Source organism: Aulonocara stuartgranti, assembly GCF_965226115.1.
Source record: "Aulonocara stuartgranti genome assembly, chromosome: 7".
NCBI lineage: Eukaryota > Metazoa > Chordata > Actinopteri > Cichliformes > Cichlidae > Aulonocara > Aulonocara stuartgranti.
This window is the reverse complement of record NC_138945.1, coordinates 50,922,021-50,938,005: the sequence shown is the minus strand read 5'-3', so window position 1 is coordinate 50,938,005 and position 15,985 is coordinate 50,922,021. Positions and strand designations below refer to the sequence as shown.

The 15,985-nt window shown below is 39.8% G+C and overlaps 1 protein-coding gene across 5 annotated transcripts in view; it reads left to right on the top strand.

Moving 5' to 3' along the window:
• Positions 1–15,985, top strand: part of kcnq1.2 (potassium voltage-gated channel, KQT-like subfamily, member 1.2) — a 178,658-nt gene that overhangs the window by 19,522 nt on the left and 143,151 nt on the right. For all 5 annotated transcript variants that reach the window (XM_082542484.1, XM_082542485.1, XM_082542483.1 and 2 more), the window contains exons 4-12: positions 321–411; positions 4,784–4,910; positions 5,093–5,171; positions 5,258–5,354; positions 8,040–8,180; positions 10,343–10,453; positions 10,768–10,863; positions 11,994–12,116; positions 13,815–13,980. In XM_082542484.1, the coding sequence (XP_082398610.1) occupies positions 321–411; positions 4,784–4,910; positions 5,093–5,171; positions 5,258–5,354; positions 8,040–8,180; positions 10,343–10,453; positions 10,768–10,863; positions 11,994–12,116; positions 13,815–13,980 (1,031 nt within the window). The remainder of the gene's footprint in view (positions 1–320; positions 412–4,783; positions 4,911–5,092; positions 5,172–5,257; positions 5,355–8,039; positions 8,181–10,342; positions 10,454–10,767; positions 10,864–11,993; positions 12,117–13,814; positions 13,981–15,985) is intronic.

Below are 15,985 nucleotides of genomic sequence, written 5' to 3'. Positions count from 1 at the left end.
AGCACTTTTTCTGTACCTTAGCACTTTATCTAACGTTTGCACAAGCGCTCACATGATTCGGTTGGTAGAGTGGTTTGCTGAATGCTAGATTACCCATTCCTTGTGAGCCACAGCCACCAAATGTGACCAAGTTCTTCAGTCGTGTATTTTTGAAATGCACTAGAAGAAAATGAAATGCAATGAGGAGAAATATATTCAGGTCAGAGTTATACAAAGCCTTAATATATTCACTGTGTTGTTTTACTGCATTGTAACACGATGCTTAGTGATATGTAGTGAGTGGTGGTAATGGACTGGATGTGCTGTGTCTCTCTCTGCAGCTTCGTCATGGTCCTGGTGTGTCTAATCTTCAGTGTGCTGTCCACGATAGAACAATATGCAGACTTTGCCACGGGTACCCTCTTCTGGATGGTGAGTAGTGATGCACCTAAACGAAACCTTTAGCAGTGTTCACCATCAAATGGAAGGCTTATGCCACAACAGCCCTAAAATAACAGTTATGGTAATTACCCAAATCATTTTTGTGATTGTGCAATGGTTCATCAGAAAAACCAGCAAAGCATGTCTGTAATTGTATAATAAATGAGCTGCAGGCTGTTAAATACCTTAGCAACAGATCCGAACCCAGCCCACGAGCACATAGGTGACTGCAGAGGAGAAATCCATACCTTACATTAACCCTCTTGTATACACATACATTATAGTGTTGATCTATAAAACATATTTAAAATATAAACTTGCATTTCTTTTCTTTATCTTTAGCTAGTGTTTGTATATATAATATCTGGCGAGTGGTGTAAAACAAGCAGTACCTTGAGTTGTCCACATGATGGCGATATAAGATTGTAGCTGTGAGAGATTTTAACCGCCATCTTATAGCTCAGTCTGCTATTACGGCACTTAGAAAGAATAATCACTTTCATTTATTGAAAATACCACGAAACACACTCATCATCTTGTACGGCGTTCATCTGAAAGCCCGTGCAGTAACATGTGTCTTTTGAACCTACAGTTAAGACACTTGTTATGTGGAATCATGTGGCTCCACAGAGACTGTATTTGTTGATACATGCTGGTGGATTGCCTTTTTTGTGGCTTATTAGGCTATTAAGGCTGCTAAGTGATGCAATAAATCGGGGGATTACAGCAGGTAGCGAAAATTATTGCTTCTGTTTGGAAACTCTACAAAGAGGCCGGATCATCTGTCTCCTTCTAGCACACTGAACATCGGCGCACACACAGCTACTGCATGCTCACACCCGGTTTGCACATATACAAAGGCTTCACAGATACACAACGCACCACCTCCTGGGTCCTGCTGCAGTCAGAGAACATAGTGGACACTATGTTCTATAAACTTTGAAGACTTACTATCACAGTTATTCATTTATTTTTATCAAGAAGAGACAGATTTTCTTTAAATCTGAGTCTCCCTGTCTCTCAGTCCTTCCCTTCATTCACCTTAAATTTTTTTTGTTTCAATCAAAAAGGAAAAATATATATCTATATTTTTTAAATCTTTTTTTTAAACCCTGTTTGTTTGTGCACCTGGTTGTGCGTTTGTGCATTTGTATGAGTGTATAATGGCTCAGTGCTAATACTGAGATAAGATAAAGCCTTATCTGTTTTCTGTGTGCTTGCATGTGGGTGCACGTGCCAGTGTGTTTGAGGGCGGGTGTGGAGGCAAAGCTCCGACTGGTGTCACGGTGGCACGTACTGGTCGTAGTAACTATACTTAGAAAGTTCAAGGTTAGCTAACATCCGTGAATCACAAGCTGCTTATTCTGGATGGCAGAGGGGACATTAGTCCTTGAGGATATTTGGCCTTCAAAGCAGCTGCCAAAGTAAAGCTGACCAGGCTAAGCAGGAGGCACAGGGGAACGTACACGCTCGGTGATGTTAATGAGCTATTATTGGGCACCATCACTTCCAAATTCCCCCCACCTGACCAAAAACCTCCATGACGTCCCCAGTTTATGGTCAAAGAAAAAGAGGGCCCTCTGGGTCATGGCCTAAATGACATATTCAGGACATTTCTAAAGAATGCAATTGAGATTTAATGAGAGGTTTGGTAAACTAATATATAAACTTTAAATGACACTTGTGGGAGCAGTGGCATCAATTATGCAACTGACGGCAACATGTTATTTGTAGACTGAAAGAACAAACTCAAGAGTAAATCGTTGACATGGTGTCATTTTGTCATGTGGTTATGGTTATTTCAATATTCATGAGCATAGTTTGCAAATTAGAAGAAATAAAAAATCCATTTGATATAATAAACTTATGTATGGCATGTAATAACTCAGAGAAAGCATTTTCAGTTTGAGCTGATGGGCCCACGAGTGTGTGTTGATATACATAAGCCTCTCGTGCAATGTGAGACGCAACGATGAAGCGATCTAATCACATTTTCATGTGATACTGTAATTCCCGAGTGGGTCTTTGAATGAGCTTCATCTTTGTCTGGCTTGATGAGATTATCGCTGCACCAATAGGCAGCTGTTTTCAGTAAACACATAGTTGCCAGTTTAGGATTCACGTACAAAATACCCCCAACATCTGGGTGACCTATTTTATGGCATTATTGTGACTAATCCCTTTAAATTTCCCAAATTCATGCGTACCTTTGACTTTCAGATTTTACCTAGCTGTCATAATTACTAAGCTCAATAAACTGGTATTCTGTAGGCTGTTTTGTGTTGGGTGTTAGGTATTATTAAATGACTGAATGAATGTTTAAGACTTGGTTTTCACGATGTCCTGCAACTACTAACTTTGTCGTCCAGCATACACAAATACAGCCTGATCTGCTGTAAAAACTACAAAGCACTGGGGGCATGGAATATAATCTGTTTCTGTCCTAACACAAACAAAAAACTCCTACAGCTTGCTGGAGAAAGTTCAGCTGAAATGGATGTAACAGGCAGACTGGTTAGAGACATCTGAATGCCTGCCCACGTCTCCGATTTGTTTGGTTTCAGTGAAAGCCAAAAGTGTCAAGGCTCGGCTGTGTGGCAGGCAGGAGGAGGACCCAAAATGCAAAACTCACACACACGGGGATGAACTCAAAAGGCAGCTTTATTGCTGACAAAAGATAATAGGAGATACAAAACTAAACTGGGAAAAACTAACATAAAGCTCACCAGGAAACACGGGGGAATCACACACAGCATGAGGGACGACGTCACGCTGAACAGAGGGAGACGCAGACAGAAATACACAGAGGGTTAACGAGGAAAGTGGGAACACACGGGGAACACAGGTGACACTGATAATCATAACGAGACAGGGCGGGGTGAACTGAACATGACATGTACGGGCGTGAGAGTCACAAAGTAAACAGGAAGTGCACAGAGGTTCAGACAGGAGGAGAGAGAGAGCACGGGGAAAACACAGACATAACGGGCTGGGAAAACATGAAACAACCACAAAGGGAGACGAGGGCTCATAAATACATAGAGGGCACACAGGGGGAAGAGAGAGCACGGGGAGAACTTAGACATAATGGGCAGGGGAAACATGGAATAAAACATAAGGAGAGACGAGGGCTCACAGATACACAGAGGGGCACACAGGGGGTAAAAGCCATGAAGGGAAAACACTTAGGGAACAACACAACAGGGCAACTCAGAAAACATGGCCAAAGCAAGGAACAAAATACAAACATACAAGGAAACTAAGAACACTGGGCCAACATGGCCCAGGACCATGACAAAAAGGTTATTCAGTCTGATTATCAGGCTATGTTATAGAGATTTGCTGGACCATTTCTCCCCGTCTCTGTCAATTATACCTCCTTAGCGGCTTCTTTCTTTGTCTTTAACTCAGTGACAAAAAATGTGCAATTCATGCGGATGAATGAGAAGCGCAGGATTCCCAGGGGCCGGACGACTCAGGCGTAAAAATGAAAGTTGTAAACATATTCGAGTGGCGATAATGAGTAAACAGATAATTTAGAGAAGCGAAAAAAGAAAGACAGAAAAGAGAAAAGGCTTTTGTTTAATATTAGAGCGACACTTCTTCAGCCGAGATAGAGTCTGGCGTGATTGACAGGTCATTGTTTTGAAGTCTTGTGGTGCTGGGTTATTGCAGCAGGGCTCATGGTATTAAGTTTCATACAAGGGGGGGTCAGGGAGCAGCCAGTTTAAGCAACTGAACTCAATGAATTGACCACCCACATTGCCCATAGGTCCTGACAGTAAGGTAGCTGAGTATTATGGATACTCGGTGGCCAGGAAAATGATCTCACGTCAGTTGAAGCCGATTCATCTATGACTCCACACTTGCGTGCATGTGTTACGAAACAAGTACACAATGACACAATGCAGATATGCAGGTGCACATGATTGCAACTAATGCTGAAGTTGTTATTTGGTGATTTTTTTTAAAGCTTTCTTACTTAGTGGTTTTTCATCCTGTGGCTTTAATCACTTAGCCATTGACCCTGCCTCATGTATGAGCTGTTATCAGCTGTGTTGTCAACCTCCATCTTTACTCCTGGGTGGCCTCATTTGGTCCTTCTAGACCACCTCTGTGTCTCTCTTCTTCTGTCTCATGCACCTGTCATTACCCACTCATATCAATGCTGTAAATCTTGGTGATTGATTAAAATAGCTTTAATGCTTTTAAATTAGTGGCAATGCATAGCAAAGCATCAGTGATTTAAAAAAACAAAAAGATAACGTATCTACTTCCACATCCTGCATGTGTTTCAAAGTTATAGTCTACGTACCAATGGATTAACATAACCCTGAATCCGTGTTTGCATTGTTCTCCGCAGGAGATTGTGTTGGTGCTGTTCTTTGGCACGGAGTATGTGGTCCGGCTGTGGTCGGCAGGCTGCCGCAGCAAATATGCAGGCATCAAAGGACGCCTCCGCTTTATCAGGAAACCCATATCAATCATAGGTGCACCTGGCTTTTTCCTTTGTTCTCATTTAATACAACACATGCCATAAAGTATATTTGTAGATGAACATCTCAGATAATTCCAGCAAGACTTCACTTTTGTATCAAACTGAAAATAATTGTAGCCCTTATTTGGTTGGGGTTTTTTTTTTCTCCTTCTTTTTTATGTGTCTTTCTCACAGATTTAATAGTGGTCATCGCCTCAATCATTGTGCTTGGTGTGGGGTCAAACGGCCAAGTGTTCGCAACATCTGCCATCAGGTAGAGCAGTGATTTTCTTCTGCATTTTAACATGTGCTCATAGCTATAGTGGGATGAAACAGCTGAGATGATGTTGTGTGTTGCAGAGGCATCCGTTTTCTCCAAATCCTGCGTATGCTGCATGTGGACCGTCAGGGAGGAACGTGGAGGCTGCTGGGGTCTGTAGTCTTTATTCATCGACAGGTAAGATAAGAAGAATCCAGCTAAATATATTAGCTCCACAAATCTGCCTGTATGTTATTATTTATTCATTTTAATTGTAATTGTTTAGAATCACTTTAACACATAACGGCCGAAGAACAGAAGATATAACAGTAAATGCATAGGCCTTAAATGTACTTCTACAAAGCAACAGACACGCTAGTTGACGTAGTCACAGCAACATTTACTGCTTATGACAAAAAGTCCAATGCACAGAGGTGCATAAAACAATCAGAGTAAACCTGGCTTTATAAGGAGAAGAACAGAAGTTGTCAAGGTTGGCTGTGCTCTCTTTTTTTCATTCTGCTACACTTGTTTTAGTTCTTTCTCAGGCCGATACACAGTGAAGTCAGATGATGTAATGTTCTCTTCTTAATCCTTCAAGTACACCAAGTTCCTAGGTTGTGGTCAAACCTGACGTTCATACCTCTTTGATGCATAAGAGGAGAAGGGCTTATCGGTGAGGATTGTGTGCAGAGAATCATAAAAATACATTTAAGATGTAGCCAAACTGAGCCTAATGTGATTTGGTGCCATCTCCCTGTTGTCAGATGATCGCCTTATTGAATGATATGCTCTGTTTAGTGGAAACACTTTGTAATGTGAAAAAGCTGATAGGATCTATGCTCAGACTGCTATCTCTGATTTTTGCACTTCATTTAATCATATTTATGAATTTATTTACCATTGTTTTTTTAGGGGATAGGTTTAAGCTCAAAAAGCTATGGCAAAAACCAGGTACATTTAAATGATCATTTTTGTACATCAAGTACAGATCAGGTTCAGTCCTGTATAGTCACAGGCAACAGTTCCTGGTGAGTTAATTTAAGGTCGTTCGCTGAGCTGAGCACGTATATATAGCCCAGTATAGGTTGTGCTATGGCATGGTACTTGATGGGCTGACTTTTATTAAAAAAAAAAAAAGCCAAGCTGACAGTTGCAAAAGAAATTAGTACATTTTCCATTAGTCATTATCCAGTCATATTTGAAGGAAAACCATAGCAGTGACGTTTAGACCTGCTGAAAACCAAATACAGTCCCGATCAAAAGTTTAAGAACACTTGAAAGTGCAAAAAAATCACATTTTGCTTGGTTAGATCTTAACAAGGTTCCAAGTAGAGCTTCAACATGCAACAAGAAGAAAAAAGAGTGAGACAAAATGTTATTTTGAGCGCGCATTTTATTGAAAACAATGCTTAAATTGAAACAGGCTGTTTTACAGCTGATCAAAAGTTTAGGACCACACCTCCAGAAAGACCTGTACACCCCCTGAAACAGAAATCAAAATTCCAAACATGAACTTGTATATTGACATGGAAATTGTAAATATATAAGTAAAAATATAGCATTCTAACTATTATTTTTTTCTTATACAAAATTCAATCAAGATGAGATAAATTACAAATATCGACTCACTAAAATAATTTTAGCAGGAATAAAACTTAATAAAAGTGAACACCAACATATGCAATTTAAGTTTAATAAAAACTGCTGTAAGATCACAAACAAACAGAATCACATATTCTAGTATTTCTAGTCTGAAGATGTCTATAAATGGGTTAAATTGCTCAGTGGATGATTTATGAGTTTGTGTCAAAATTCGATATAAAATTCATTACTCTTACTATATATAATAGGTCTTTTCTTTTAGAATTAGCACAAATACACTACATGCATCTGGTGCATGTGTAAAAATCGACTTGCCATCACTTGCTAGTTTAAGGTGAACAAGGCATATGATCGCATATGATGCCACCATTTTTTGTCATACATTTCCCTAGTTTCTAGAAATCCAACACAAACAAAACATGTATCTCAACATTTAGAGAAACTTTTGAATAATGTCACCATCTGTCACATAACCTGATCTTTGGTGATTAATGAGAAGTCCATGTGGTTCTACAACTTCACAATGACTCACAGGGAGGTCAATTTTGATGTTTATTTAAGTCACAAGTTGCTCCTTGGCCAATAAAAGGTTAACTAATACCCCATACATTGTTTGTCATATGTGGTGACTTGGAAGCCTTTAAAATCTGTAACTAATGGGGACACACCTCCACTTCTGGCCGTTGCATAATAATTGAAACATGAATCGTATATATGTACAACTTACCACATATACTTGAGCCACCTATCATGACAGCTTAATTTTAGGGAGGATTGAATTGAAGATTGTATTTGATCTCTTCAGAGAATGAGGTGCACTATGTACATGATCCACTCTATTATTTCTTTAGCGAAGCCTGTGAGCAGAAAATGGCAATTCTCTCATCTCATAGTGAGACGTGAAACTGATCTCTTTATGTATGCCGAAAAGACCCAAAAACTCATTTGGGGTAAACTAGCCTGACATGTTTAGGCTGACTTGCTTATGTCGGCCAGCAGCAGTTCTGTGACTCACTGGTCATTGTGAAACACTGATGTCTTTTGAAAGTGACGGAGCCAGATCGTTAGAATACATTTAATGTGATGCCGTAAAAAAAGCATATCTTAAACCTTTTTGCAGCCCAGAATTTAGCTTTGACACTCACAAGGATCTCCAGCTATATGTGGAGTCAAAACCTGCCTCGAGGCACAATCAGAGTCGAGTTCTGGATACCATGGTAAGTCTTCCATATTAGATTTTCATAGTCTGATCTTTGGTCAAATGTTGTTTTATTTCAGGAGCTGATTACCACCTTGTACATTGGCTTTTTGGGCCTGATCTTTTCCTCCTACTTTGTCTACCTGGCGGAGAAAGATGCTGTAGATGAGGAGGGCAAAACGGGCTTCTCCAGCTACGCCGATGCCCTCTGGTGGGGTGTGGTAAGGCAACTAAAAGAGAAGACAAATACTTTGTACAAAAGAAAGTCCCTCACTGATGCTGGGCATATATCCTTGTGCCCTTTTTTAAATATTGTTCAAAATGCATATATTAGTGGGATCCTTGAATGCCACATGAATTTGCAAATTTCGCTTGCAAATTTAAAAGGCTACAAAACATGCACGTCAAATGAGATTCTTCTCAATAAAGAGCTGAAACCAATTATCTGTACAATGCCCACTCGAGTCCTAGCTGGGAAACAGAGATGGCTGACCACCCTGGGTGGACTTATTATTTCTCCCCCTTGTGTTTTTATTCTCCTCATTGGATAGCATGCATGTGTTGCTGTAACACTTGACACAGAGACAGGTGTGTTTATGTTTTTCGTGCGTGGAGCTGGATTTGCCCATTCTCCTCTGTGTGGAGGCTCAGCTTTCCAGAGCAGTTAATTAAACATTTGAATTGAAAGTGCAGAGTAATGAGAAACCTATGGCAGCCTTGTGCAGGGGATCAGTATGCCACAAAGAGACGGGTAATAAACCATTCACCTCTGGGATCTTTGACTCAAAGAACTTTTAGAGCACCAACATAAAGTGTCAGTTCCCTTAATTAAAACTTTAATTGCGGGATTGCTACCTTTATGTAACGAGGGTTAGAGCGGTCACGCCGCTTCTAACTGCTTCGTGGAAGCGGTTATTTGTGTTGCTTTGTTCACAATGCAAAAAAAGGAGAAAAGAAAAGAATTGCGCTCGAGGATTTGCACCTTTTTTGTGTTCCCGAGACTGTAAACTCGAGTGTAACGATTTCTTTTCTCACCAGTTTAGTAAGCTTTTGCTCAGCTCTTGTGCATGCGTCTGCTGAAATGCGATTGCACTGATTGGAGCTAAGCTCTCGCTCTCACGGAGTATTCCTTCGCTTGGCATGATTTTCACATTCGGATGTGCAGGTGCACGGCGCAGCTGGAGGACAAGCCAATGCCATGATTCATATCCCCTTCTCTACCTCCCTCCCTCACCTTCTCTGTTCTTTGTCTTTTTTTTCAGTTGATGGTTAGGTAATGGGGCTTTTATTCAAAGAGCGACTTTGCCAATCTTACTGGCGATAAAAAGGCAAACTGGCATGTTTGTAGATACAGGAATGGTGCACATGTAGAAATAACTGGGTGTGATCACACATATAGAATGCACACAACCTTTCACGTAAGCCTGTATGAGTGATAGGTCTGGGACCTTTTTGTAGGCACGATGTGGTTCTTGCCCCTAAACCCTACATACTGAATGAAATGGGTGTTTTTGAGCAGACCAGTCCACTCTGATGTCAGGAGGACATTGTTTAGTCATCGGATTTGTGGATGAGGGATTAAATCCCCCACCACTCCACTCACTCCCAACATACACCCACCCTCCCTTCCCACCTCTGCTCCTTCTTCTTTTTCTTTTTTCTTTGGCTCTCAAAGCTCTTTAAAGAATCTCACCTTACATCAGCCTCTTTGTATTAGTGCTCAGCGGCAGCTCACGCGCCGATACCCCGCAGGCACTCACAGTAAGCTAAAGTGTGTACTGAATGTGTCACAATTGGCTCTGCTTTCAGAATGGGTGTACATGCAAATGCAAGAGGTATTTGTTTTTCCTCCTCACCCTAGCAAATTCCTACACTCACTGGGGATTAGTGGTTGGGAATCTTATTCCCTTTGAGGAGCAAGAGCCTCAAATGCCCCAGCCATCGCTGACAGTGGTGGAGCAAATCCAGGTCGGCTGATGAACTTTTTCTTTATCGTCTAATTCCCCTTATAGACTGCAGGGGTAAAGCCTCGAGGGCTCCTCATTGACTGACATTTTCATTACACTGGCAGTTTATTAAAAAAAAAAGAGTGTGATCTTTAATGTTGAAATAGGAATTCAGTACAAATCTACAAAGAAAAACCCCCAAAGCTATTGAATTAAAAGCGTTGACAGTTATTCTTTAACCCTGACACCTCGAAACACTGTAATTACACTGCATAAGATGTGATATCATTTATTACACTCTTTGTTTCTTGCCTCATCTGTGAAGGGCTTTGGTCACTGTGTGATTTTTATTTTTTTCTTAGAATAGAGCTATCATATGCAAGTGTACGTACACTTTATATATCATAAGAGGCACCTCATCCACTCTTTGTCTTTAGGTCACCGTCACCACAATCGGCTATGGAGACAAAATTCCTCAAACCTGGATAGGAAAGGCCATCGCCTCCTGCTTCAGTGTCTTCGCTATCTCCTTCTTCGCTCTACCTGCTGTAAATAAAGTTTTCAGTTTAATTCATATGAAATCCACGAGTTCAGCTTTAAGGAGATCATTTTTTTAATGTTTCATTTATACCAAACCTTATTACAACATGTTCGGATCAAGCTTGCTCTTTTTCAGTTTATTCACTCTTGTCTTTGATGTGTCATTGAAGACTATATACTGAGCAAACCTAATGATAAAAAATGTATTATTTATTCTGGGAGATTTTGTATATACTTTCCTTAATTCTACAGTAAAAGTTCACTTTTTCATATTCTTGCAGTCTGGACAGTAAAAAAGTAAAATGTATTTCTCTTTGATCAGGGTATCCTGGGTTCAGGTTTTGCCCTGAAAGTCCAACAGAAGCAGAGGCAGAAACACTTCAATAGACAGATCCCTGCTGCAGTTGCCCTTATCCAGGTAAATCCCGAACTCCCAGTGTTAGAAATGCATTTTTCATTGGTAAAAAACAAACAAACAAACACTGGAAAGCACTGAATGTATCAGTGTTTGTGCAGAATATTTGCAGGGTCTTTATCTTACGATATAAAGCGTCTTAAGGCGACTGTTGTTATGATGTCATGCTATACAAATAAAATTGAAACTGAATTGAGAATGTTTTGATTACGCTTCTAATAAATCAAGCTTTTCTTTAAGTTGCCTGGGCAACACGTATGCTGACAGGTTATTGCAGGAGCCTGGGTTTGATGCCACATCGGGTTGTTTCCTCCATGTGGTTTCTTTGTTCTCTTTCCCGCCTTTCCTGTTGTAAAAAGAAAAAGGATAAATGCCCCCAGAAGCAATTTTGAAATGATCATATGTTTTATGCTATAAAGCAAAAATTAATTTATACGATTAAAGAATGATAAAATAATCAGTACACATACTCAAGTTTTAATAATCAAATCATTACAAACTGGGTCAGATACAGTAATTTAGTGGAAGACAAATGTCCTCTGTGCCTGGCATAAATAGATGAAATTAAATATACACTCCTTTAAATTTAAGTCCTGATATCATTAATAAAAACAGCATAAAGGAAAGTAACATTGTTCAGTTAAAGCTTATTCACAATAGATGCCAGTTAGCTTCAGTCGAGGCCTTTGCTAGCACTGCAAAGGCCCGCTGGCCTGTCCAGGGTGGAACCTGCCCAACTGGCAGCTGTGGGATGAATCTCCACGAGCCTCTACAGCCAGATTTCTTAAACTGCACAGGACAACAGGCCAGTGGTGGCCTTGGATAAAACTTAGTGAGGCCAACATTACAAACACTAAAAAGTAAAGACTAAACATGTTACAAATAGTGACTGAAGTGACCTTTAAAAAAAAAAAGTGTACATTTTTGCTGAATAGAATAAGGCAAGTATAGCTAATGAAGGATTTATAGCTGAGGTGTTTGCATAACCTTTAAATTAATTTCAGACCATATCATCATAACTATAATGGAGAGTTTTCCATCCACAGGCTGGGGTGTTTTAAATGTAATTCAGTTTTACAGAAATATTTCACTGACCAACGCGTCTGTGGTTTGTCCTGTATTGCCTTTCTTAGACACTGTGGAGGTGCTATGCAGCGGAGAAACCAAACGGCTCTGCAGCTACGTGGAAAATGTACGTCCTGACTCCAGAGGGCGTTGCTGCCGCAGAATCTGACAGAAGGAAACGGAACTTTTCGGTAATCGCTTACCTTTACTGAAGCCAAAGCTGTTGAATAGTTATGTAGATTTTTCCGTTGTGATTGATTTGCTTTTCTCAAAAGGCATTTAAGGCAAGCCTTTAAACGCTAAGCATGTCTTTGTGGGGGGAAAAGGTACCAGTCTTGTGATGTCCTGCTTTGAATCCAGCCTGACCTTTTCCCCCCGCATCTGAATCCTTTTCTTTCTTATCAATTGCGTATTGTGTCTCTTGACTTTGATCTATACAAAACAGGCTGCGAACCCCACCCTGAAAATATCGTGACGGTGTGTTTGATCATTCCCGTGTGGCGTTGTCTGACTTTGGAATTCTGATAAGAATTTTTAAAGTTTCTCAAAAATTAGATTTTTTTTTTTTGACATAACAATTTAACCCTTTGAACTCAAAATGCCAGCATATGGACTGTACTTGCTGACAGTGCAGTTGGAAAAAGCCGTTAGACTGCGATACCCTGATTTGCATACGTGTGGCCCACACTCCATTGTCTCCTTGTGTAGTTCACCTTCTGCAACAATATTAGCTATATTGCTCCAAAAGCCGTACAGAATAAAAGGGGAGGCCAAGTTCCCACAAACAAACACACACATGTAAGGACACAATGCGCACAAAACACAAATACACACAGACACACACACAACAGCCCCTTTTCCCCTTAAAGGCCTGACTCCACCAGGATGACTCGAGGCCTTTGTCTCTCCTGGACAAAGACTCAGTCAGTTGAGATGATGTCACCACCGCCTTTCTCGTGGGAGTAAACCTTTGTCTAGTAGAACAACAACAAAAAAATCTTTGTGTAGCATTGAACCCACATGCATTCGGGAGAATGAAGGCTTCTTCCGCTCTTTTCTGTTGCAGCATGTGACTTTCTTCTCTGTCTTTCCTCCCTCTCCCCTTTCTCTCTTTCGAGATCCCTGCTTTTTTTTCTCCATCTCCCTGTTGAGCACATTTTATTTTGCTCTTTTCCTTTTTCATCCCGGCTCTTCCTGTCTCCTCTCTCTGAGAATTTTTACCTTTCTGTTTTTTGTTGTTGTTTTTTCGCTTCCTTGCTAACAGTTTTTTCCCCTCTCACTCTCCTTCCCGTGTCCGTTACTTTAGATTTCTATATCTCAACCCTGCTGTTAGCTGCACATTCTCTTTACGGTTTGTCTTTTTTTCTCTTTAGTCTTTCAACACCCAACAAAGCTTCCCGCTCTCCTAATGACTGCTTCAAACATTTGGATTCAACTGTTGGCTACTTGGGAAATGCCAAATTCTGATGCACTGAGTCCAAATAATTTAGTTTGTATAAAAGGCCATGTCAATAATGTTGATGTGGGTCAGTTGGTCTGTGGAATGGACTTGGGCACCAATTAGGTTCTCACAAACTCACTGACTCACATAAAATATAGCTCTTCACTCAACTGTGATTAAACAGGTATCACTTATCTCGTTTGTACCCAAGAATCAGTACCCAAGAAGGAATTAATTAGGGCAATGATGCATAACAACAATGGCTTAAATATAAGGCTGTGTTGATGACATTATTTCCGTGGCATTATTTTGGTCCATTGTCGAAAAAGCATTTCAGCATACAGCGTGAACCACATGTCAAAACTGTTGCAATTCTTTAAATACTTTTTAGAAATGCAGTTACCATTGTTTCTTTCTCATTTCCTGCTTGTTCTCTTCTGTCCGTCAGAAAAAGTTGAACAAGAGGAGAACGAAGTGCCGAGGAAATGGTTCTATGGGTGGTGGTTCAGAGAGAGCTGTGTCGATCCCCCAGATCACCTATGATCACATTGATGACTCTGAGGAGAAGAAGGATGTCTCGTTTTTCCGTGAAGAGCCAAGGGGAACTGTGGAAGGTAATATACTTAGAGGACCACGTGTCTTGTGTTACTGTAATGTGCACTGACAAATTTAATTCATTTCAAATAGACATCACGGGTTATTGTCACTCCCTAATTTTTGATGTGTTAAATTTGATCTTCACTCTGTGCAGCAAGGTTTTTCTAAGAAAAATGGCTAACCTCTGTAAAATGCCTTTCTTCCAAGAAATCGGTCTAAAATCTGTGAGCTAGCCAAGATAACACGTGAAGACTCAGCGCCTCGTTTTGATTACTCTTTGATCAGACTGTCTCAGTTTTGGATCTCTTAACAGGGGAATTTTTGTTTTAAGCCTAACACCTCAGACTGCTGTTCTGAGAAGGTGTTTAGAAGAATTGCATTTAATATCTTGTGAAGCCATATTTGCTCCGCAGCCAACTTGGAATAAAGTTGAGTCATGCAGAGAACATTTGATAATGTGGATAAATACAATAATAAAGCTCTCCTTAATGCAATTTTGTTTGATGAAATGATGCGTGCTGAGAATTGCAAAGTGATTTCAGGACTTTCAAGTGGCCAAAATAACACCATGAAGACTGTTATTATTTATGATACTTATGGTAGTTTAGAGCTATTAACTGTTGGAATGGTCCAGCTTATTTTGAATAGCTGTGATAATAAATATTGTAAATAAAATGTTGCATGCAAATGAATGCAATCTGATATTGCCATGTTGCTGTTGCTCCTATGCTATCATAATGATGTTAATTCAGGGTCAGCATTACAACTAGCCAGTGATGTTGTCTGAGCGTTTAGATAACATTTAATTAACAGGTAGCCAAGAAGTTATCTAATGCTTTTATAAACAAGAAAACTAATATGAGTACCTAAATTTCACCAACAGCAAACATAACTTGATAATATATTTATTATATTGTATAAATTAATAAATAAAACACTTAAAATGTTTACTATTTCTTCCAGAAATTAGACTTACTGGCTGGCCACAAAATTATATCACAACAATGTGATTGCTCCATTTCAATTCTGACCCTGGACCAACATTTTCATGAAGATGCAGGAACATGATGCAGGAAGACTCTACTAGCCTTAAGGTTTATGTTTATCTTAACGCTAGTAGAGTTGCCATAAAAGTAATGCACATCATGAGGAACGACTGCTGAGCGGCAGTCAGTCCTCATGATGTGCATTACTTTTATGGCAGCATTTGTGGCCAGCTAGTAAGTAATTGCACTCTGCACGAGAAAAGAACATGTTAAATAATGTTAAATCATAACAGTCATCTCATTGTTCATAATTGTGAAGTTTTGTATTGGTAGTGCTAAAAAGTAGTGGTCATCATCATCATCATATTGTGTCTTCTAGAGCCTGTTGCTTCCAAAAGATAACAACTTGGTGCTCTCAGTTCATAAACCAAATTTCAAAATTTCATTAGGGATTATTAAATTATTCTGATTCTGATAAACTGTGACCGTTAGCTAGTTAGCGACCTAACATGTGGGTGGTTTATGCCAGGCCTGTTGTGCTTTAAAAAAAAAATCTTTATGTTGTGGTGACTTGAACAAAATTCTATCGCCAATACAAATTTTAAATTTATACAACATACGTTTAGCGTGCCGTGAAACAAACTCAAATGGAGAACGTAACATTGCATTCGCAGGGAAGAAGCTCGAAACAGTTTGGATTTATCGTAAATCTTTAAAAAAACAAAACAAAAAACCCCAAACAAAACATCTAGATGCTAACAATCACTGAATATGTAACAGTTTTTGTGTAAAGTTTCGTTTAGATTTGCCTAACCGTCAAGGAGGAGATAGAGTAGATGCGTGAATATATAGATACCTGTATATGTGCTACAATCATTATAGAAGGAGGTTTATCTGAGCAGCACTAGTTCCTTTTTTTCACATAGTAAACAGGGGCTCTATCCTGATCCCTTTAGAGCCAAGATGGCTGCCAGGTGTAAGCCATATGGAAGCCATTACAGCTTCAGTGGTGATTAGAGGTCATGGTTACAAGCTC